General features: G+C 41.6%; 1 protein-coding gene across 4 annotated transcripts in view; it reads left to right on the forward strand.

Moving 5' to 3' along the window:
* Nucleotides 1–25572, forward strand: part of lrch2 (leucine-rich repeats and calponin homology (CH) domain containing 2) — a 104389-nt gene that overhangs the window by 37878 nt on the left and 40939 nt on the right. For all 4 annotated transcript variants that reach the window (XM_055199743.2, XM_055199744.2, XM_055199745.2 and 1 more), the window contains exon 10: nucleotides 20469–20533. In XM_055199743.2, the coding sequence (XP_055055718.2) occupies nucleotides 20469–20533 (65 nt within the window). The remainder of the gene's footprint in view (nucleotides 1–20468; nucleotides 20534–25572) is intronic.

Below are 25572 nucleotides of genomic sequence, written 5' to 3' on the forward strand. Positions count from 1 at the left end.
CCGAAAGTTGCTCCATCCAGTAGCCAACGTTGCTGGAAGTCGCACATGTACAATGGCAAGTATGTGAACCTTTTGGAATTTCATAGTTTTCTGAATAAATTTGTCATTAAATGTGATCTGATATTCATCTAAGTCAAGGGTATTGACAAACATAATATGTCTAAAAAAATAACACAATAAATTCTGATCTTTCATGTCTTTATTGAGCAAATAACCTCATAGTGCTTGTGGAAAAAGTATAATGAACTCAAAAAAGCTAATTGGAGTCAGGTTTTAGCACACCTGGAGTCTCGTTAAGATACTACGATTGGAAGTGTGGATTACAGCTACTTTGACCGATTAAAAAAACTCAAACTTTTGCAGTTTGCTCTGCACAAGAAGAACACGCTTATGTGAGCCATGTCTCACTAAAAAGAGCTTTCAGAGGAGCTACGATCAAGAATTGTTGCTTTACATAACTTTTGGCACCAGTGGAAAGCCCCCAAAAGTAAGCTGACCCCACCCAAACTGTGGGGTACTATGCAATGGAAAAGTGCCCTTTGTAACCCGTTCCAGCTTTATTTCAAAGACTTTAGAAATTCACCAGTCTACAGTTAGGCAAACATCTACAAATAGAGACACTTTGGGACTTGCTACTCCACCAAGAAGTGGGCACCCAGTAAGAACAACAAAAAGAACACAACGAAGACTCATCAATAAGGTAAAGATACAACTCCGATTGACAGCCACAGATTTATAGGCATCATTGGAAATTGCTAACATCTCTGTTCATGAGTCTACAATACGTAAAACACTGAACTAGCAGGGTATCCATGGCAGGACACCACGAAGGAAGCCACTGCTTACTAAAAGAACATTGCTGCACGCCTGAAGTTTGCAAAAGAGCACATTGATACTCCACAGCGGTATTGGCTTAATGTTTTGTGGACTGATGAAAAGAAGATTGAACGAAATGAAAAAACACACAGCGCTACATCTGCCGTAGAAAATGCACGGCATATCATCACGAAAACATCATCCTGACTGTAAAGTATGGTGGAGGAAACATCATGATTTGGGCCTACTTTGTTGGATTAGGGCCTGGCCAGCAGCAATCATTGAGGGGAAGATGAATTCCCAAGTATATAGGATAATTCTTCAGGATAATTTGAGAATTTCTGTACGTCAGATGAAACTCTATAGAAGTTGGGTGATGCAAAAGGACAACGACCCAAAACACCAGAGCAAGTCCACAACAGAATGGCTTCAGAAAAATAAAATCCGCCGTTTGGTGTGACCAAGTCCAGCCCTCAACCCAATAGAGATGCTCTGGATTGGCTTGAAGAGGGCCATACACGTAAATATATGACATCACTAAAGCAGTTCTGCCAGGAAAAATGGGCTAAAATTCCTCCTGAATGATGTGCAGGTCTGATTCACAGCTACAGGAGGTGCCTGGTTGAGGTTATTGCTGCCAAGGGAGGGTCAACCAGTTATTCATTCTAAGGGTTCACTTACTTTTCACTGCCATTTTGAATGTTAAATGAGTGTGTTACATAAAGACAGATGAAAGATCTGAATATTGTGTTGTTGTTTTTGACACAGTATGTTTGTCAATACCCTTGACTTAACTCAAGATCAGATCACATTCACAAATTAACTCAGAAAACCATGAAACTCCAAAAGGCTCACACACTTTTTCTTGTCACTGTACATAGATACACTTAATGCATGTTAAACAGAATTATGCCATTGTGCCATGAACTACCAGTTAAAGGGGACATTTCACAAGACTTTTTTAAGATATAAAATAAATCTTTGGTTTCCCCAAAGTACATATGTGACCCGTCACGGAAACCAGGGACACAAGTCGGCAGCACAAGTTCCGAGAAAATGAGAAACAAAGTTTTTTTTTCAAAATTTGTGATTTTCGTTTTATTGGAGAATCTGTTAGTTGAGATCACGAAGAAGCCTCTCCATGTTTGAGATAGCAGTTTTTGTATATTTAAAAGCATACATTTTGCGGTTAAAATAGGCTTGTTTTTCCAGAGATTCTAGCGTGCAGCGAGGGGGCGTCATTGTCTGTGTATATTTACATACTGTATAAGCTTGTGTTTTCGCATCCGCCCCCAAAGGGAACAGCGTGACTACTAAATAAGGATAGTTCGCCCAAAAATGAAAATAATGTAATTAATGACTCACCCTTATGTCATTCTAAACTCGGAAGACCTCCGTTCATCGTCGGAACACAGTTTAAGATGTTTTAACGTTAGATTTAGTCCGAGAGCTTTCTCTTTCTGTCCCCTTCATTGAAAATCTATGTATGGTTTCCATGTCCAGAAAGGTAATAAAAAGATCCTCTAAGTAGTCCATGTGACATCAGTGGGTCAGTTTGAACGTGTTGCAGCATCGAAAATACAGTTTGGTCCAAAAATAGCAGAATTACGACTTTATTCAGCATTGTCTTCTCTTCCAGCTCGAGCGCGAAGTCACGTGACTGTAGTGACGCGGCTGCCCTGTTCCTCAGATATGTTTGCTAAGTTGTTGTTTTTTCAAGCGTATAGCGTGCGTCTCCCCAGACTGTAAAGCTCGGGCGCACAAAACAAAAGAAAAATAAAAGAGGCTGGGGCAGAACAAATAACAGTCCGCTGCATCGTACGTCAGCTGCGTCACTGACTTTATGCGGCGCTGCAGTCAGATGACGTCTAAGTACCGGGAGAGCTCCTCAAGAAATCTTTCGGAGTAGTTTAATTTCGAGTCGCTCTCGCGGTACTTTGTTGTCATCTCTTTGTCAGTTCCTGCAGCGCAGCATGAGTCCAAACACACAGAAGTTACATAGAGATTGTTGAATTCATTATATAATTGGCTATATGTTTTGTCTATCAATATTTTCCATGAAGTCATTGGCTGATGGAGGAACGAGCGAGCGATTGGTAACATCTCTAAAGGACGTCACGTTTTCGACGGCGCTGTTTGGATGATCTGTTATACTACCTATAAAATAAAAACTTAACTTTGAAGGCGGGTTCACGTGTTTAACGGAGCGTAATCATATACCCTAACATGTTACGATGTAAATAGTCCTCAGATTGTATATTATGTTGTATTACTAGACATTCATGCGAAATCTGATGTCAACAATATAGACTATACATCTTTATTTCACGGATTATACGCATTTGTGGACAAAATGGTCATTGGATAATCTGAAACAGACTGGATTTGAGTTGTGATCAACACAAAGGTAAAAAGTCAATGTTTATTTTTGCATGTTGTCATTTGGACTTCTGTCATAAAATACTACATGATGCTAGAACATCAGTATCTCAAAACGGCTTTACAGAGGGTATGGCTTAGCTTAATCAATGAGATGTAAATGAGATGAGCCCTATTGTCTCCCCCAGTTGGAAAGAAGAGTCTCTTTCGTCTCGATTTTCTCGGTTTGAGTATTTCTGAGTTCCCTTTCAGTCGGTCACTACGACGTCACGTCGTGACCGACGAATTGGGAACCGCTTCGCGGGTGACCTATCTGCTTCGAGAAACCTTTAAAACGCCAATGAACTTGGCATGCAGATAATTGCATCTGCCGGCGCCGCCCCGCCGCACAGCTATTTAATGAGCGGCAGGTGCAGTTATCAAATCAGCTTTTTAGCTTCGAAAGCTGGCAGATTAACACTGCTCACGAGAAGCTGCTCTGATCCTGTGAATTGATCTCTGCGTGTCAGTTGGTTGGGCGAAGGCACCACAGCGAGGCTCGCGAGTGTTTCCACCTCTTTCTTTTCACTCTCTTTTATTTGAGTGTGTGCGTTCTCCTCCCTGTGTGCTTCATCAACTACACAGCTAAAAGAGTGATTTCCCCTAAAAGAGCTGCAGTTGAACTTGCGTCTTTTTAAAGACAGCTGTTCACTGCTCACGGGCGTTAAGCGTCTTTTTAAAGATGTCTTTTCGTCCGTGTTCGACTTCTGGATGCGGCAAGTACATGGGTCCTCGCGATGGACACGATCGCTGTCTCTCATGTCTGGGTCTCCAGCATGCTGAGGCGGCTTTCGTGGGAGGGACATGCTCCGCTTGCGAGAGCCTGACTCTTGCGGATCTGCGGGGTCGTGTGGCGTTTCTCCGGGAACGCCGCCCTCCGTTGCTGATCACCGCCAAGAAGGCGGCTGTGAAGCTACGGAGAGACGACCTCCGCCTCACGGTGCTGAACCGGCAAGCTGGTTCGTCCAGCGGCTCTCAGCCACCGGATCCGCAACCATCTGAGGTTCCGATGGAGACGGAGAGCGCGCGTTCTGCGTCGCTTTCTGCATCCGTTGGACCTCCCGAGGATTCTCTGTCTGTCGTAACATCGGAGGGGGGGCCGTCATTTTCGGACGTTGATCCGGATCCTCTCCCTCCTTCGGGAAGGGTTGCGGTTCCTGATCTCGACCCGGAGATGACGGCTATGCTTGCTCGGGCTGCGGAGACGGTCGGGTTGGAGTGGAGAGCTCCTCCCCCTCCCGTACCGTCCCGCCTAGACGATTGGTACTTTGGGGCTGCACGGGCTTCACAGTCTTCCCCACCGGTACCTTTCTTTCCCGAGGTGCATGATGAGCTGACTCGGACGTGGAAAACCCCGTTTTCCTCCCGGAACCGTCCATATCAGCCATCACCCCTCACCTCCCTCGATGGGGGGGGCCGCTAAAGGGTATGCCGGTATCCCGACAGTGGAGCGTTCGGTAGCGATGCAGTTGTGTCCTGCCGGCGTCTCCTACTGGAAGGACCGTCCTGCCCTTCCCTCACGGGCCTGCAGGCATTCGTCAGCTCTGACGGAGTCTGCATACCAGGCCTGTGGGGAGGCGGCCTCAGCCATACATGCCATGGCTTTGTTGCAGGTCCATCAGGCTAAGGCTCTGAAGGATCTGCACGAGGGAGGTCACGATTCGGCGGTCTTTAAAGACCTGCGTGCGGCTACGGATCTGGCGCTACGTGCGACCAAGACCACCGCACAAGCCGTCGGTCGTGCTATGTCCACCCTGGTGGTCCAGGAGCGCCACCTCTGGCTGTGCCTTGCGGACATGCGGGATGCCGACAAAACCCGGCTTCTAAACGCCCCGGTGTCCCAGGCCGGCCTGTTCGGCGAGGCGGTGGAAGACTTCGCACAACAGGTCTCCGCCACCCAGAAGCAGACTGAGGCTCTGGCTAACATCATGCCGCGTCGGAAGAGACCAGCACCTGCCCCGTCGACGTCGGCACCTCAGTCTGCCCCTCGCCGAGGGCGTCCTGCAGCGGCGGCCGCCTCCGTTCCTCATCGGGGCCGTCCAAGGAAACGAGGAACCGGCCGTCAGCAGCCCGCCCCGCCCGCTCAGCCCGCTAAGCCTGGTGCAAAGACAAAATCTAAGCGGCCCTGAGATGGGCGACCTGGAGGTGGAGGGGATCGCTCTTCGGGAGATGGTGAACGCACCACTCCCCCCCCCGGAGGAGGACCGGGTGGGGAATCTTTGGTTTTCTTTAATTTCCGTTCCGCCGGCTTTTCAGCCGGCACCCACAAAACCACAAAAAGAGCGAATTCCTCTTCCTCCTCCAGGTCATCAGAGGCAGTCGGGTGTGACGGATGGGCTCATAACCCTACGTTCTCCCCCTCCTCTCTCGCCAACGGATGTCTTAAGCGCACCGGGATATCTTCATCAGAGTCTTCCCCGCGCAGCCATCCATCAGCGGAGTCAGGTGAGTGCTCATTCTCACAATACACATGTCAACGCAGCCCAAGAGAGCGCGTCATCGAGCACCGCCGCTCCGCTCGCCGCGGGTACTACGATTGTGCCGTTAATTCCCCTCGCCCGGTATCTGGAAGCTTGGCAGCAACTTCCCAGTCCGTCGCGCTGGCTTTTACGCACGATCCGTCTTGGCTATGCGATACAATTCGCCCGGCGACCTCCCAAATTTACAGGCATCCGTTTCACTACAGTGAAACCCGCCGATGCGCACGTACTACGTGCAGAGATTGCTGTCTTATTGGCGAAAGACGCGATTCAGCCGGTTCCTCCAGCCGAGATGAGGTCAGGGTTTTACAGCCCTTACTTTAGTGTACCCAAGAAAAGCGGCGGGTTGCGACCGATCCTGGATCTGCGCGTTCTGAATCGAGCACTTCACAAGATGCCGTTCAAAATGCTTACGCAGAAAACCATATTTCAATGCATTCGCCCACAGGATTGGTTTGCAGCCATCGACCTGAAGGACGCGTACTTTCATGTCTCAATCCTTCCCCGGCACAGGCCGTTTCTCCGCTTTGCGTTCGAGGGAAAAGCATATCAGTACAAAGTCTTACCGTTCGGGCTCTCTCTCTCTCCCCGCGTCTTCACAAAAGTGGCAGAGGGCGCTTTAAAACCTCTCAGAGAGAGCGGTGTTCGCATCTTGGCATATCTCGACGATTGGCTCATTATAGCACAGTCGCGTCAAATGCTTTGCAATCATTTAGATCGGGTGCTCAAACACCTCGCCCGTCTCGGTCTTCAGGTCAACCGAGAGAAGAGCAAACTGTGCCCGACACAGAAGATCTCTTTTCTCGGCATGGAATTGGATTCGGTCAATCTTACAGCACGCCTCACGGAGGCGCGCGTTCAGTCGATTCTGGCTTGCTTGAATACGTTTTCGGGCAAGACTGCGGTCCCTCTGAAACAATTTCAGAAATTACTGGGGCATATGGCTGCAGCCGCGGCTGTAACACCGCTCGGTTTGCTGCATATGAGACCGCTTCAGCATTGGCTTCACGACCGAGTCCCGAGGAGAGCGTGGCTAACCGGCTTTCACCGTGTCACGATCACACCGAAATGCCGTCTCACTTTCACCCCGTGGTCAGACCCAGCGTTTCTCAGGGCGGGGGTGCCACTGAGACAGGTCTCCAGACATGCAATAGTATGCACAGATGCCTCCAACACGGGGTGGGGAGCCACGTATGGCGAGCTTGCAGCTTCAGGAGTATGGACATCACCCCAGCTGCATTGGCACATAAATTGCCGAGAACTGTGGGCTGTATATCTTGCGCTCGTCCGCTTCAGCAGCGAGTTGAGAGGCAAAGATGTATTAGTTCGCACAGACAACATTGCGACTGTTGCGTATATCAATCGCCAAGGCGGAGTGCGCTCTCGTCACATGTCGCATCTCGCCCGCCATCTCCTCTTTTGGAGTCAGAAGAATCTGAGGTCTCTTCGTGCCATTCACATCCCGGGGTCGCTCAACGTAGCGGCAGACGCGCTTTCCCGAGCAGCGCGCCCCGGCGAATGGCGACTCCACCCTCAATCGGTCCAGCTGATTTGGAGACGTTTCGGCAGAGCGCAGATAGATCTGTTTGCATCTCCAGAAACAACCCACTGTCACCTATTTTATTCACTGAACGAGGGATCACTCGGCGTGGATGCATTGGCGCACAGCTGGCCGAGAGGTCTTCGCAAATACGCATTTCCCCCAGTGCGCCTCATTGCACAGACATTGTGCAAAGTCAGGGAGGACGAGGAGAAAATTCTTTTAGTTGCTCCATATTGGGCCACCAGGAGTTGGTTTCCAGAGCTCACTCTCCTCGCGACAGCCCCTCCCTGGAGGATTCCCCTGAGGAGGGACCTTCTGTCTCAAGAAGGGGGCACATTATGGCACCCCCGTCCCGATCTGTGGAACCTCCATGTGTGGTCTCTGGACGGGGCGCGGAGGTTGTAGGTGATTTACCCCAGGCGGTATCTAACACCATCGCTGCAGCGCGAGCGCCGTCTACGAGACAGGCATATACGCTGAAATGGAACCTGTTTGTTGTTTGGTGTACTTCTCAACGAGAGGACCCCCGAGAATGCCCGATCAGTATTGTGCTTTCATATCTCCAGCACCGCTTGGAGAAGAGGCTGTCACCATCTACTATTAAAGTAGATATCGCGGCAATATCCGCGCATCACGCACCCATAGACGGTAGATCTGTGGGTCAGCACGATCTGGTCATTAGGTTTTTAAGAGGTGCACGGAGGCTCAATCCTTCGCGTCCTCCCTCTATTCCTCCTTGGGACCTGTCCATGGTGCTGAACGCTCTCAGGGACTGCCCGTTCGAGCCTCTGCAGACGGTGAGTGTCAAGTTTCTCACTATGAAAACTTTGATGCTCCTCGCACTGGCTTCTATTAAGAGGATAGGGGATCTTCATGCATTTTCGGTCAACGATTCGTGCCTTCAGTTCGGGCCGGCTGAATCCAGTGTTACACTGAGACCCCGGCCGGGCTACGTGCCTAAAGTTCCCACCACTCCCTTTAGGGATCAAGTGGTGAACTTACAAGCTCTGCCTTTGGAAGAGGCAGACCCAGCTATGGCTTTGTTATGTCCTGTACGTGCACTACGTGTGTATGTGGATCGCACTCAAAGCTTTCGGACCTCAGAGCAGCTCTTTGTCTGTTACGGTGGCCAGCAGAAAGGGAGAGCTGTCACTAAACAGAGGATGTCTCACTGGATTGTAGACACAATCGCCCTGGCTTATGAGAAACAGGGCATTCCCTGCCCTTTTGGTTTGAGAGCCCATTCAACCAGAAGCGTGGCTTCATCTTGGGCTTTGGCTCGTGGTTCCTCGCTTTCAGATATTTGTAGAGCTGCTGGCTGGGCGACACCTAATACGTTCACTAGATTCTACAGTGTTTGTGTTGAGCCGGTATCCTCTCGAGTTCTCTCGTCAGATCAGTGAGAACATCGAGGAACGGCTCCTGTGTCGGCTTGGAGCCTTTCTTTTTGACTGCGCAGAAACCGCACCATTATGGAAGGCCATTAAGGCAAAAACGTTACAAAAAATGTTTTTTGTCTTTTCCACCGCTTGGTGACCGATGTTGCGGAGCATCGGCTGCCAGCCTCTCACTAGATGTATTCTTGACTATCTGGGTGAGGCTAGCGCCCACATTGCGCCCCCTAGTGGTTTCTTTGTGAGTATTTCCGTGGAAAGTTTATGATTTACCACGTTTCCCTTAGCGGAGTTCCTCTAGTGTTGCTAAGAGAGTGTATTTTTTAGAGACTTCGTGTCTTTTTCTCTATCACCTTAGTGGTAGACCCCTAGAGGGTTTTTTCTTCCGCAGCGATCTTAGTCCCGCCTGACGAGTTCGCTTCCCAGTTCGCCTAGTCACTATCGTGGGTTAAGGAACAAGTAGTGACCGGCCTCTGCTTCAACCCCATTTCCGTTCCCTTAAAGGGGAGAGTCGGAGGGTTTACGCAGGCACTGGAAGGGTCAGCTTCAGTGGCGCTTTGGTAGGGATTCCCAATTCGTCGGCCACGACGCGACGTCGTAGTGACCGACTGAAAGGGAACGTCTCGGTTACATATGTAACCCTCGTTCCCTGAAGGAAGGGAACGGAGACGTCACGTCCCGTCGCCACAGTTTGCTGTTCCACTGCTGAGATCGGCCGGACCCTTTCCTTCTGTCCAGCTTTCTCAGCAAAAAATAGCCGATTTGACAACTGCACCCGCCGCTCACCAAATAGCTGTGCGGCGGGGCGGCGCCGGCAGATGCAATTATCTGCATGCCAAGTTCATTGGCGTTTTAAAGGTTTCTCGAAGCAGATAGGTCACCCGCGAAGCGGTTCCCAATTCGTCGGTCACGACGTGACGTCTCCGTTCCCTTCCTTCAGGGAACGAGGGTTACATATGTAACCGAGACGTTCCTATATTCAAATGGCCACAACTTCTTCATATGTTATCAGATTTCCATGTGTTACACATCGTTGGAAAGCTTAGAAACTGCACTTTCAGAATCTGCGAATAACTCAAAATGGCCCAGATCCGACTTGTGTCCCTACTTTCCGTGACTGGTCACATATGTAAAGTTTTAGCTCAAAATACCATATAGATCATTTATTGTAACATGTCAAAATAAGCACTTTATGGGTGTGGGCACGTTTAATGCTTAAAGGAATAGTCTACTCATTTTCAATATTAAAATATGTTATTACCTTAACTAAGAATTGTTGATACATCCCTCTATCATCTGTGTGCGTGCACGTAAGCGCTGGAGCGCGCTGCGACGCTTTGATAGCATTTAGCTTAGCCCCATTCATTCAATGGTACCATTTAGAGATAAAGTTAGAAGTGACCAAACACATCAACGTTTTTCCTATTTAAGACGAGTAGTTATACAAGCAAGTTTGGTGGTACAAAATAAAACGTAGCCCTTTTCTAAGCGGATTTAAAAGAGGAACTATATTTTATGGCGTAATAGCACTTTTGGGAGTACTTCGACGCGCCTGAAAAGTCCGCTCCCCTTCTCACTCTCATAATGGGAGAGGGAGGGTGTTACTGCGCCGAATCGAAGTAAAAGCAAAAGTGCTATTACGCCATAAAATATAGTTCCTCTTTTAAATCATTGTGCTTTCAGTCATTATTTCTTTCTGTCTCTCGCACTAAATGGCAGCGTCATGGTTGGATAGTGCAGATGAAGGGGCGGTATCATTATAATATGATCCCCTTTCTAGGTCACGTGACGAGCAAAATCTGAATGACCTATTGTTTACATGCTTGCAGAGAGAGCCTTACCAAAACAAAGTTACAGTGTTGCTATTTTTCAGGTTTCTGGGTTGGTAGAAGCACTGGGGACCCGATTATAGTATTTAAACATGGAAAAAGTCTGATTTTCATGGAATGTCCAAGCTTGGGAGGGTTACTTTAACTCTTTCCCCGCCAGCGTTTAAAAAAAAAGTTGACAGCCAGCGCCAGCATTTTTCATGATTTTCATGAAGTTTAATGCCTTCCAGAAAATGTTCTTCTTTAAATATATAAACAAACAATATATCAAATGAAAGAACAGAACCTCTACTTTCACACAAAAAACCTGTATCATCCTACCTTCATTTATTCTCTTTTATCACCTCTCAAATATGGGTAGGAGTTAATTCAATTTTTGTGAAGGACTTTTGATAGAGATCAGATGCAGAGCGATCTTTAAAACATACACTGAGTTCTTTGTCTTTCACGTGAGGTGCTACTTCCAGGTTGTATAAGTTGCGAAAGTGCACCACCTGGGGGATAATAGCGGAAAGCCGGAAATTATCGTCATTGGCAGGGAAGCGTTTTCTCTTAATTGACGAGTTATCTCGTCAATGGCGGCGAAAGAGTTAAAAATTTATTCCTTTACAGTTAAAAAGTACTTCATAAAAAGTACCACAATAGTCAATTTTCTTAAAAGAAAAATCCAGATAATTTACTCACCACCAGGTCATCCAAAATGTTGATGCTTTCCTTGTTCAGTCGAGAAGAAATTATGTTTTTTTTTGAGGAAAACTTGCAGGATTTTTCTAATTTTAATGGACTTTAATAGACACCAACAATTAATACTTAACTTAACACTTAACAGTTTTTTTCAACAGAGTTTCAAAGGACTATAAACAATCCCAAACGAGGCATTAGGGTCTTATCTAGCAAAACGATTGTCATTTTTGACAATAAAAATAACAAATATACACTTTTAAAGCACAACTTCTCGTCTAGATCCGGTCGTGATGCGCCAGCGTGACCCCACGCAATACGTCATGTTGTCAAGTAGTGCTGCAACGACGCGTCGACGTCATCGATTACGTCGACTATGAAAATACGTCGACATGCGTAAAATGCGTCGACGCGTCGCTGTTTACATTCATTTCGCGTAATGGCGGCTCCTGCTCCTGGCAGTGTTATCCATACATTGATTTGTTTGTGTGCGCCACAAAATCAAGAATGGCCGCAACATTTACATTTTTATTTTCATTTAAAACGGCTCTCCTTCATTTATTGTTGTGAGCGCTCGGTGGTGCCTCTCTTGTGCACGCGCGCTCTCTCTCTTTCTCTGCAGCCCCTAGACAGCGCCTCTCATACATGACACTGAGTGAAAGAATTAAAAGTTGGCTGTGTTTTGTACTTTTTTTTCACGTAAACGTCAGATGTTACTGGCAGAGAAGACGACTGAGTTTATCATGAAAGATTAGCAATGTTTTCCCACACACACTGGTTGTCTGTGTGGTTGTGCGCGAGCTCTCTCTCTCCTATGCACGCGCATGCCTTCTGTAGTAACTCTGTGTAATGGCAATTTTTTAATTTGCGCCGAATTGTGAGTTGTCATGCGACCAGGTTGAAGGTTGCTGCTGCCAGCACTTATTCAGCCCCACTCGCGTAATTTGCCGGCTTTAAAATGTTAGCGCAAGACGCCCGGTTGCTTTTCAAAGCGCTCGCCTGTGAACACGAGTTTAGATTCAGATGCGTCTATATTTGAGGGCGTTTGCCGCGCGTCTAGATGCGCGACCTGATACGAACGGCAACTTAAAGGAAAATGAGACAAATCGTAATTTTTAAAAATCATAGATGCAATAATGAATGAACTATGAATAGTCATTATTATTCATCCTCTTTTGATAACAAAAACTTATTTGATGCAAAACTCATCAGTTTATTTAAAACGTTCATATGAATATAAAGTTTTCTTGAGTAAAACAAGTCCATTCAATATTTGTTATTTTATGACACAAGGTATTTGGCAATGTACATGATCCAAGTACTAAAATTAAGATAAGGATTTTTTATTTTTCCTCCTGTTCCTCTGCATACTTGATAAATCTTGCTTGTGTATTACTGTATATCAGGAGTTTCTAAACTTTTTCAACCCAACAGGTAATCTCAAGACCCACCATTTTTTAAAAATAGAAATATAGGGGAAAACACAAACACATTTTTTCTATTTTAGTAGCTTTTGAATATGTTTAATTGAATAATATAAAAAAAGCATAATTGTTTACTGTATTTGCATTGATTTGGAAATTATCTATTTAAAAAAATACAATGAATTGCAAGGATGCAGAAAACAGTTCACTATATGTCTGACAACAGAACAGATAATATGTGAAAATAGCATTCATCAGATTATCCAACAGATTAAATAGCTAATCAAAAAAAGAACACTGTATTAATAACAAAAAATAGTCGTTAGATTAGTCGACTAATCGGAAAAATAATCGCTAGATTAGTCGACAGAAGAAATAGTCGTTAGTTGCAGCTCTATTGTCAAGAGGTCACAGAGGACGAACGCGAAACTCCACCCCAGTGTTTACAAGTGTGGAGAAAGAGGACCGTTCCGACGTTGTTGTATGTTGAATGATTCTAATTAATGTCTTTGTGTCAGTTTATTGTTTACAATGGTCCGCAAATGTGTGTTTTATATATGTAACACTTGACCTCCCCACGTCACTACGCATTTACAGTACGTTAGGTCGCGCTGGACCTAGACGAAAAGTTGTGGTTTAAAGGTGCATATTTTTCTTGTCGGGAATGACAGTGGTTTTGCTGGATGGGACCCTTGTGCCTCGTTTGGGATTGTTTGTAGTCCTTTGAAACTCGTTTGAAAAAAACTGTTAAGTGTTGAGTAAAGTGTTAAGTGTTGGTGTCAATTAAAGTCCATTAAAATGATAAAAATCCTGCAATGTTTTCCTCAAAAAACATAATTTCTTCTCGACTGAACAAAGAAAGACATTAACATGTTGGATGACATGGTGGTGAGTAAATTATCTGGATTTTTCTTTTAAGAAAATGAAATATTCCTTTAAGAATTTAACAGAATTTAGTGTAAAGGACATACATAATGGTATGGTATTGCAGATTATTTTGTTTTATTTTTAACTAACATATTGGCTACAAGGAAATAATAAAAACACAACATTTGAAAAATTCTACACAATCTACATATTAGTTTACTTTAAGATAGACCTACATGTTGACTAAAACCATGATTTTTCTTAATTTGCCTGACTGAACTTGGACCCTTGGCAGTGGGAGTTTCCCTAGGTTACCCCTAGGAACAACGCGTTAGAGAAGAGATTAAAAAATGACATTTTAGGTACTAAAAAAGCTAGTACATAGGATCCGCACTACTGGTTACCATGGACGTGGAAGCACTATATACGAATATTGACCATACAGAAGGGTTAGATGTAGGGATGCACCGAAATGAAAATTCTTGGCCGAAACCGAAAACAGGAAACCAAGGCCGAAAAACCGAAACACCGAAATAAATTATTATGCCAATTATTAGTACAATTGCATTTATGGCTATCACTGTGTACTAAATTTACTAGGGGTGTGTGACTAATTAAAAAAACTCACAGTTCGGATCACATTACAGTTTTTGAGGCACAGATCAGATTATTTTTTGGATCAGCAAAAAGGTGGGAAAAATCTAATAAACAATAAAGAAATTGCAAACATTTATAAAAAAGAACAAAGTTGTACATTAATAAGGTCTGAAATTAGCATTTTAACACAACTGAATGCTATTTTCACATATTATCTGTTCTGTTGTCAGACATATAGTGGCGTTTTCCCAGACAGGGATTAGACTAGTCCTAGACTAAAATAAATATAAAAGTTGTCCAAACTGAAAACATCTTGCACTGACATATCTTTAAATACATCAGTGCCTTTAGTTTGTCCTCAAAATGCGCACAAGTAATGTTTTTGTAAGGCATGTTTGTTTAAACTATTATATTATTAAACTAAGGTCTAGTTCTGGCTTAAGCTAATCTCTGTCCAGGAAACCACCCCAAAGACTATTAAAATAGTGACTAAACACGACCCAATAACCTTGTGTTTAATCCAACCAGCTGTTACTTTAACTACTAAGTTACTAAAATCTTGATTTATAAATGAGACATCGCAGACAATTCGGCTCGAATTACAAAATTGCCATTACACAGAGTTACTACAGAAGGCATGCGCAGGCATAGGAGAGAGAGAGCTCGCGCACAAGCACATAGAGAACCAGGTGTGTGTGGGAAAACACCGCTAACCTTTCATGATAAACTCAAATCAGTCGTCTTCTCTGTCAGTAACATCTGACGTTTACGTGAAAATGCAAGTACACACAGGAATCCGCATGGAAAACACATCCAACTTTTAATTCTTTCACTCAGTGTCATGTATGAGAGGCGCTGTCTAGGGGCTTCACGCACAGAGAGAGAGAGAGAGAGAGAGAGAGAGAGAGAGAGCGTGCACAAGAGAGGCACCACGAGCGCTCACAACAATAAATGAAGCCGTTTTAAATGAAAATAAAAATGTAAATGTTGCGACCATTGTTGATTTTGTGGCGCACACAAACAAATAAATGTATGGATAACACTGCGAGGAGCAGAAGCCGCCATTACGCGAGATTAATGTAAACAGCGTGACGCGTCGCGTACTCGACGTAATCGATGACGTCGACGCGTCGTTGCAGCACTATTGAGCACAAAGGGGAGGGGTGGGAGACGACTGATCACCGTGAGTGAAACCCAAGCGCTAGCGCACAGATGGGAGGGGCACGGTTGACATTCATTTTCGGTTTAGATTTTCGGCTGGATTTTTTATTTCGGCCCGAAACCGATAATGCCATTTTCGGCCGAAATTTCGGCGACCAAAATTTCGGTGCATCCCTAGTTAGATGCGCTATCCCATTACTTGGAAAAGAAACATTTAGAACTAATGCCCCCCTCTTTCCTTATCTTTAAGTTGGCAAAATGGACTTTATACAATAATGTCTTCTTGTTTCAAAATCTATTCTTTAAACAAAAAAAGAGTACAGCAATGGAAGCATGTTTTGCACCTAACTATTCAAATCTATTTATGGGAACTTGGGAAGAAAATGTTGTATATTCTGATGTTATACAGCAATGTTTTCGCTGATAAAATAATATGGTGGGGTATATATAACGATGATATCATTCTGTTTTGGTCTGGTTCAGAAACTGAACTGTTTCAATAGGCTTTATGCCCAGCTGCACTACTTCCTGAACTTCAGCCAGCTCCTTGTTTTCCTGTCAGTAGTCACAACAACAATAATCAGACACACCTGGATTAATCAGTTTGTCCAATAATGGCAGACAGGAAACAAGGAGCTGGCTGAAGTTGAGAAAGTGGTGTTGCTGGGCATAAAGCCTGTTCCATTCATATCTGAACAACACTAACAGAAGTTTGAAGTTAAGCCTTGACTTGTCTTTATCTGAAATACATTTCTTAGATCTTAAAATCACAAAAGAAGCAAATGGAGATTTACATACTTCTATTTTTAGAAAAACAACTGATCGCAATACAGTTCTTAGAGCAGATAGTTTCCATCCATCATGCTCTAAAAAATAATATCCCTTTTGTCCAGTTTCAAAGACTTAAACGTATATGTGATACAGAAGAAGAATTTGAAAGAAATGCTCAAGAAATGTGTCAGAGATTTAAAACAAGAGGTTATCAAAAAAGAGCTATACAACAAGGCAAAATGCCTCCCAATAGAACAATTGCCAGCCTCAAAAAAGGAAAAATCAACAAAGATCAGAAAATGTATACTTTGTGACACAATACAGTAATCATGCAAACAAAATTAAACAAATTATTGAAAGAAACTGGGATTTATTGAAAAGTGATAGTGTTCGTATGGAAGCTCTCCCAGAAGCTCCATTAGCTTTAGACGTGCACCAACCTTAAATGATAAACTTGTTAAAAGTCATCTTCCCCCTATACAACAAAAAACAAAAAAGGCAACTATAAGTGTGGACATTGTCATTACTGCAACAACATGTTTAATGCTAATTTTTTTATTGACATCTCCTCTGGACGCAGATTTAACATAAATTCGTTCATTAACTGCAATACTCCATATGTAGTTTACAGATTGGAATGCCCATGTGGCTGCTTTTATATCGGGAGAACTAAGCGTAAATTAACTCTTTTGCCGCCATTGACGAGATATCTCGTCAATCAAGAGAAAACACTTCCCCGCCAATGACGAGTATTTCCGTCTTTCCGCAATACCGCTTTTATCCGCAACTTTTTAAACCCGGAAGTATTGCCCTATGGCAAGCGGCTGCATGTCCGTGTCTGTTTTAAAGATCGCTCTGAATGGGATCTCTATGAAAAGTCCGTCACAAAAATGGAATTATCTCAGCTTTTTGCTCAATATGTGGTGTTTTTGCAGAAACCTACCCATATTCAAAAGCTGATTACAAAAGTACTACTGAAGGTAGGATGAAACGTTTTTTTTTGTTTGAAAGCAGAGGGTCTGTTCTTTCATTTGATATATTGTATGTTTATATATTTAAAGAAGAACATTTTCTGGAAGGCATTACACTTTTGTGAAAATCATGAATAACGCTGGCGCTGCCTGGCAACTTTTTTTTTTAAACGCTGGCGGTGAAAGAGTTAAAGGTAAGACTTGCGGAGCATAAATATGCAATAAGATCTGGAAATCCTCAATATGGCAGTACATTATAAAGATGCAAACCATGGAAGTTGTAACTCTCTTAAAATATAGGCATAGAGCATATTGAAAACTTAATTAGAGGAGATGATAGGCTAAAGAAACTCTTGCAAAAAGAATCATTTTGGATTTACACATTAAAAGCCAAATGCTTCCCTGTTCTAAATGGAGAACTAGATTTTGACCCTTTTCTGTAATTCATCTTTAAATTTTTTTACAATTTTTTTCTTCCTTTTTTTTTGTAGTTGTTATGAAATTTACTAGGATGGATTAATGATTATAAATAATTTTTGTGACACTAGTCATTTAATCATGTGACTTCCTATCTGTTCAACCTTAACAGCTGTTATTGATTACTGGTCCTAACTAGGAAGTGAACTGTTTGTCAAACACTTCAATCCCTGACGAAAGCCTTGTTTGCTGAAACGCGTAGGCATGTTTTTATTTTACTAGATTAGTCATGGATTAATAAAGGTTTTTTAATCTTCATCCTCCTGAATTCCTTAGTTCAAGATAGATGTGGATCTCCTTACTGAAGAGCACTGGAGGTATTTACAAACTTCTACACCCGAGAAGCACTTCCAGCATTTCTCTGCTTTTTGTACTAAAAAGCAACTGTCCTAATTTCTACAGATTCCAGCATCGCTAGAAAACGTACAACTGCGTTCATACAAACCACTGAATTTTAAAGCAATAATAAACACTACATACTACTAGCTAACATGATTTCTATGCTAGTCGTACCTGCAAATGCTTCTTTAGGTTGGATGTCGAGTCCTTCGATAAAGAAAGTGTTTTTGCACTGTACAACCATGTTGTTGGCATTTTCTTCTTTAACCTTTTAAGACCTGGACATCAAATATTTTTTTTTGTTTGCACCATAATACTTAATTCTGTGTAACTGGAACCTGTTGTACACAAACGTGGACAATTACATTGCTTCATGTTTGAAATAAAGATATTTGGTTATTATATTTATTGGTTCTTCCTAACGCCAAAATTGCTGGAAGAAATCTGGAGGTTAAAAACAAAAAAGCAGCGGAATTTCCAAGAAATGAAAGCATTTTCCCACGGGCAGCATTGTTTCTAGCAGCAATGATTCAATTTTTGTCTGAGGAGATTGTTGTAGAGAGCGGGTTATTTGTGCATACACAAGCGGGTGACACACGTGACTCGTGTCGTGAGTCATTAAAGGTAGGGTAACAGATTTGATCCTGAAACATTTTTAGTTATGTTGGTTAAAAGTCTCCTCACATCCTGATAACAATCACTATGTTAAGTTGTTTAAATTTATTATGTCATCTGTGAAAGGCGTAGGACCAAAAAATGTTCAACCAATCATAGATTTCGGTCCGAACGGACGTTGCCTTTTATTAGAGATGCACCGAATATTCGGCCACCGAAAATTTTCTTCCGAATGTGGCCCAAAAGAGCATTTTCGGTTTTCGGCCAAAAGACTTTTATCATCGAAACAATACGGCCGAAATGTTGTGAGGACGCAAACAGAAACCGCGACCTGCATGTGCTTGTCTCAAGTAACATGTATGCGGTGTAGATGTATTCAACCGCAAAAAGGCACTAAATTGAACAGTTGTCTGTACACACAGAAGCACATGCGGTTGAATGTGTCCAGTCCAGACGTGATCATCACAGTATGCCCTTCAAAGATCAGAACTCTTGATGTTTAAACTTTAGAGAGAGTCGCGCAAATGTGTCTCATACTGTAGTCCATTAACATACATTTGCCGAATAAAGCAATGAAAAACAACGTAACGTTTTTATGCTGCACTGTTTGGGAATGGCCCTCGGTCTCTGTGTGCGCGCACGTTTAAGTGCCCTCAATAGTGCACATACGAGTGAGACGCAAACAAGCGAACATAAAATCTTTCTATTATTGACAGGACACATAAACAAAATGATCTTCACAGTATTCTTTTTCTAATAAAAACATTTGTTTATGTCTTAAGTGTATGTATAGATTACAGTCAGAAACCAGTCTCTGCTTATCTTAAAGAGACAGTAACCTCAATTAACCTACTTAAGTCTGTGTCATTAATGTTAATCAAACAACCCAAGACAAAGAGGAAATCACTTCTGTAGCTCTAAAAATAATAATAAATTCACAACCTTCACAAAACAAAAGACATGTTTTATAACAACAACTGCAAAAACTGCCTGGATCAGCAAATAGCAAAAACCCAAATTAACATCGGTAACTTAACTGCTTTACCACGAGATGCAAACAGCTGCAGGAGGCAAAGGGTCTGAAAGGGTCGTTGCACTGTTTATTTTGGTAAGGTAGGTACGCGATATGTTTGTATTGAGATGGATTCAGATATTCTACTTTGATGAAACATTGTGTTGCTTATGAAATTTGTGTTAGTTTACGGATAAGCGTAACGATATAGTTACTACGTCTACACAACCGAAAGTGTGCTTAAACTGAATGTAAAACACGTGAACAATGTAAACACGTTGTTTATGTTGGTTATTTTGGAAATGTTATTCACCTTGTACTGCAAAGTTTTCTCACTGGTGAATAAGACATGAGATATGACCGTCTGATCTGTGCGTGTTCATGTGTTTTGAAAGAGGCGTGCCTTTGGATAGCGATTTGACTGGAGGGTGGGATCGTGATTTCATTGATAGGCGGCTACCGTTAGCATTTTTCAAAATGTGATACCCTACCTTTAATCAAGCAATGCTTAATATAGTGTTATTATGCAAAAATACTGATTTATTTAGTTTTAAATGAAACAATTGTAATCCTAGAAGTAATCCCCTTTTTTCCCAAAAAGTAACTTCAATCTGATTTCTACGTTTTTGACAAAACTGTAACAAATGCCAGTTACTGGATTTTTGTATCCTGATTACATTACACATTACATGTATTCCGTTAATCCCCAACCCTGGGAATGTCCCTTTTAATGTAATGATGTAGTTGGGATTGTTTTTCACTGATGATAAGGGAACAGCATGTGCACTCATCCAACTCAAGAACTTGAAGAATCACCAGGGAATGCATGCACTGATAATATTGATTCCCAGAATGCACTGTTGTTCAGTTTGGATGAAACCTTGAAGATTTACATGGAACTGTTTTAGATCCCTGGAACAAATATGTAATTCCAACCTTTCACATTTATAAATGTAATAAATCCTCAATGCTATCTCATCTCCTCAGGGAAAACTAGTTTTATCTGAATAGGGCTTTGGAGTGTAGAGCTGTGTTGACTTACAGTGACTGAACTTTTCCTCTGTCATCTTTAGGAGCTTGAAAGGGTTCTGAAAACACACCAAAGCAAAGACAAAGAGAACTGGAAAGAAGAGTTTGGGTAAGTGTGATTCGTTCTATGGAAAAAGGATGAAGGATGTATTCACATTGTGTATACACAATCATGTTTGTGGTGCGGAGTCACAGACCAAGCTACTGTGTATTTAAAGCTAGTTCCATTCAAAGCCACTCACTCAGAGTTCCTATTCATGATAGTGACGTCTGTGTATTTATATTCATTGCTCATGCGTGACATTTCTCAGAATCAGAATGAATCTTCACCCTCAGAGTCTACTAAAGCCTTTCAAGATAAACATAACGGAGTTCACCTCACTGCACTTTTCTGTATTATCATACTAGCCAACATAATGAGAAAGGTGTGTTTTTGGTTGACCGTGGGTTTATAGTAGTGATGCACCGATGTATCGGCCGCCGATATTTATCGGCCGATATTTGATGAATTTGAAACCATCGGCATATCGGTAATGGCACGAGAAAGGCCGATACCGATTGTTTTTTAATTAACCGCATAAAGGCAATGAGTTGCATGTTTGTTGTTCAATAAAAATGATTTAATGTTCTGGTGTGCACTATACTTAAGCACCGACAGAAAACTTTTGTTGAGCTGGCTCAAATGTCTTGGATAATTAAAGAAACAGACTGCACTTTAGTGGGGGAAAAGAAGTCCAACTTTTTTTGAAGTTGCAATAGGACTGGCATTATTTATGTTTATTAAAGAAATCCATTATATATAAAAAACGAGTTAATGTTGTTAATAAAAGAAATACTGAATAGCAAAAACCACCTTTGAAGGTTGTTATGTTGTCGTCTTATATTTGTTTTAGCTTAATTTGTGCCTCTCTTATTATGTTGGTCAGTTGAATGTTAATTAGATCCAATCCATGTTCAGTAAAAATAATTTGATGCAGAAATAAACTAGCTAATAGACCAACTGTATAGTATTGTATACAAGTGTTTAATATCGGCATCGGTAACAGCAAGAAGTTGTCTGTTTAAATCGGTATCGGCATCGGCCCAAAAAATCCTATCGGTGCATCCCTAGTTTATAGTAATGTATGGTCTTTTTTGTTACTTAAAGGAATATTCCATTTTCTTAAAAGAAAAATCCAGATAATTTACTCACCACCATGTTATCCAAAATGTTGATGTCTTTCTCTGTTCAGTCGAGAAGAAATTATGTTTTTTTGAGAAAAACATTGCAGGATTTATCTCATTTTAATGGACTTTAATAGACACCAACACTTAACAGTTTTTTTCAACAGAGTTTCAAAGGACTATACACAATCCCAAACGAGGCATAAGGGTCTTATCTAGCAAAACGATTGTCATTTTTGACAGGAAGAATGACAAGTATACACTTTTGAACCACAACTTCTCGTCTAGATCCGGTCGTGATGCGCCAGCGTGACCCCACCAATACGTCATGATGTCAAGAGGTCACAGAGGACGAACGCGAAACTCCGCCCCAGTGTTTACAAGTGTGTTGAAAGAGGACCGTTCCGACATTGTTGTATGCCAACTGATACTAATTAATGTCTTTGTGTCAGTTTATTGTTTACAATGATCCGCAAATGTGCGTTTTATATATGTAACACGTGACCTCTCTACGTCACTACAGTACGCATTTACGTTTGGTCGCGCTGCACCGGACCTAGACGAAAAGTTGTGGTTTAAAAGAGCATATTTTTAATTTTTCTTGTCAAAAATGACAATCGTTTCGCTAGATAAGACCCTTATGCCTCGTTTGGGATCGTTTATAGTCCTTTGAAACTCCGTTGACAAAAACTGTTAAGTGTTGAGTTAAGTGTTAAGTGTTGGTGTCCATTAAAGTACATTAAAATGAGAAAAATCCTGCAATGTTTTCCTCAAAAAACATAATTTCTTCTCGAATGAACAAAGAAAGACATCAACATTTTGGATGACATGGTGGTGAGTAAACTATCTGGATTTTTCTTTTAAGAAAATTGAATATTCCTTTAATAATTTTTATTATTATTAGTACACGGTTTGTTTAAATGCCTAATTCTGATTGGCCAGTGATGACATTTACAGATAACACAAGCTAATCTGGATGTTGCAAATCATTTTGACATGTACAATGTAATATTACACAAAAATTTTATATAAGTAAGTATTTTTATTACATACTGTGCAAAAGTCTTAGGCCACCGTTGTCAACTTTGTTGTTTTGGCAAAGTTTTAATGTTCATCCATATTTATTTTTCACTCTTTTTTAAGATACAAACAGAAAATACAGTACAGGAAATGTGTACACAAAATTAAATGTTTCAGAACTAAATGTCTTCTTCAGGCATCAGTCAGTATTTAGTGTGACCTCTCTTGCCACAAAACACATCTAGAGCTTTTTTAAGGAGACTAAAATCCTAACTAAAAAACTAAAAGTTATTTGAAAAAAAAAATAGGATTTAATTTCATTTAGATTTAAGAGATCCTGCAGTTTCCTGCTATTGCTCAAGTGGAAGGGGAGTTTACCCTAAATACTTGACACTTCAGCTTATACTTTTATACAGTTTTTAATACTACATACACATTTCTTGTATTTTCTGGTTGTATTGTATTAAAGAGACTGAGAAATAATTATATATGATCATATACAAATGCAAAAACAACAAATCTAATGGTAGCATGATGCGCTAAGACTTTTGCATAGTACTGTATATGACATTGTATTTACAAATGATGAAACCAAATAGTGAGTTCGTAACAGTTGAACGTCTTGACTTATCTACCAAATATAAACAGTTTTTTTTTCTTGCGGAAGGTGTACATTCGATAAAAATGAACTAATAAAATATTCAAATCAATATTTTCCTTACCTCACAAATTAGATAAATAGCTATGTAATAAGAGGAAAAATGTAGAGGCAGCCAGTTGTTATCGTGAAATAACCCCTCCGCTTTGCGTCAGGTCTTGATCACACTGTCTGGGCTTATTTTTTCAAGCTTCCTATACATTATCCCATAGATATTAATGTTTTAAACACATTTATATTAAAATATACAATAAATTTCTGGTTACTTCTGATACAAAGATCGCCAAGTATGAATGGGTGCTACATACAGTATAGTTGCATTGGGAAGACTAGCAATGCTTGGGTCATGGGTGTGGCTCAGATGACTACTCACAGTATGATGACACCCTTAAAGGGGTCAGGTCACAGCGTGAAATCTGACTTTTTCCATGTTTAAGTGCTATAATTGGGTCCCCAGTGCTTTTATTAACCTAGAAAATGTGAAAAAGATCAACCCAGTAACGTTGTTTTGGTAAACCATTCTCTACAAGTATGTGAAAAATTTGGTCGTTCAGATTTCACCTGTTTTGTGAGGTAGGTAGCAAGGCCAGTTACAATAATACCCCCCCTTAATCTGCACTATCCAACCACAGCATTGCCATTTAGTGCAGAGAAAAAGAAAGAGAGAAAATAATTGACAGCACTATTTAGTTCAATTGTAACAAACCACCATTATTGTGATCAGTGTTTGTATTTCATCAGCTCATTTGCATTTTAAACGATACGCCCAAAAACGGCACACGTTTGCTCAGGCCTACAAAATGGCAATTTTAACATGCTATAATTAATTATCTGTGGAGTATTTTGAGCTAAAACTTCACATACGCACTCTGAGGACACCAAATACTTATTTTACATCTTAAAACAAATCTCATAATATGACCTATTTGAAACACTTGACATTTAGGTAGTGCAATAGTGCTAGGAACATTATTCTTTGGTTTAATCTGTTCATACTAGCATTCTGACTGCAGTTTTGCAACATTTTCATTTGATTTCAGGTGACAAATAAACTAAAAAGTAGTAATCTAGTGTAGCTCAGGAGTCATTAGTGTTGATGGTTGTCAGATCACTTAATAGGTATTTCCATGATGTCAACAAAAATGTAGAACATTTATTTTTTTAGATGCATAAGATTTATGTGTGTGAAACAGAAAAGGACAAATGACAGATCTGCATGTTTGATCACAGCTTGTAATTCACTTGTGTCTTTATATTATTTTTAGCTTGATTATCTGGAACAGGTGGGGCAGATTGGCCCGTTCATAAGCCCTAACACGTTACCTAGCCGTAAGCAATCTAATTGAATATGTAATGCAAAACTAGAATTACAAAGAAACCTTTGTGGTGTATTTTAGTAACACAATTACTTTAATCTCTTTGGGAATCTATGTAATGAGTATTGTTAAAGGTCACGTTCTTCCTGATCCCATTTTTCAAACTTTAGTTAGTGTGTAATGTTGCTGTTAGAGCATAAATAATACCTGCAAAATGATAAAGCTCAAAGTTCACTGCCAGGCGATTTATTTTCTTTAACAGAAGTCCCCTTTTAAAGCCTACAGCGAACAGCCAGTTTGGACTACAGCCTTCTACTTCCTGATTGAATGAAGTCAATAAAACAGTTTTTGACTGAACTCCGCCCACAGGAATTCATTGGTTTTGGGCAGTATGCCCCATTTTGAGATCATCCTATCGTCAGTCTGTGAGATCGCCGATACACAATAGTACTGGGGGGGGCGGTACTTTACTCATTTATTTATTTTTTAATTTTTGACTCATTTATGACAAGTCACTTGATTAGTCAAGGAAAATGAAGCTAGTGCAACACTGTCATGACCGCGACTTTCTTAAAACTGATGCCATCAATCCGAGTTCATCATTAAATTCCTGCGTACCAGGGAGCGGGAACGACAAACTCACTGTTTTTAATGCTCACATAACACATGTTGTTTCTGCATTTCTGATATTAATCTGGAGTACCTATAGAGTAGTATGACATCCTTTATATCTCCGAAGAGTCTTTAGTTTAATCAGATTTATAAAAGAAAGATTAGCTTTACAGAATCTTTACGATAACGTACGAAAAAATGAAGGAGGAGGAGTTATTACCATGGGTGGAGCGAGTACGAGTCATGCAACACTATACAACACTTATAACTTATGATTCACTACATGTTCGTGTCATTTATATAATATGCACACGCCTATTTCCAACATAAGACTTACCGCATGCAACTCATGACCCGGTTGGGAAAATCCAGCGCATC

This window comes from Misgurnus anguillicaudatus, chromosome 22 (assembly GCF_027580225.2).
Source record: "Misgurnus anguillicaudatus chromosome 22, ASM2758022v2, whole genome shotgun sequence".
Taxonomy (NCBI): Eukaryota; Metazoa; Chordata; class Actinopteri; order Cypriniformes; family Cobitidae; genus Misgurnus; species Misgurnus anguillicaudatus.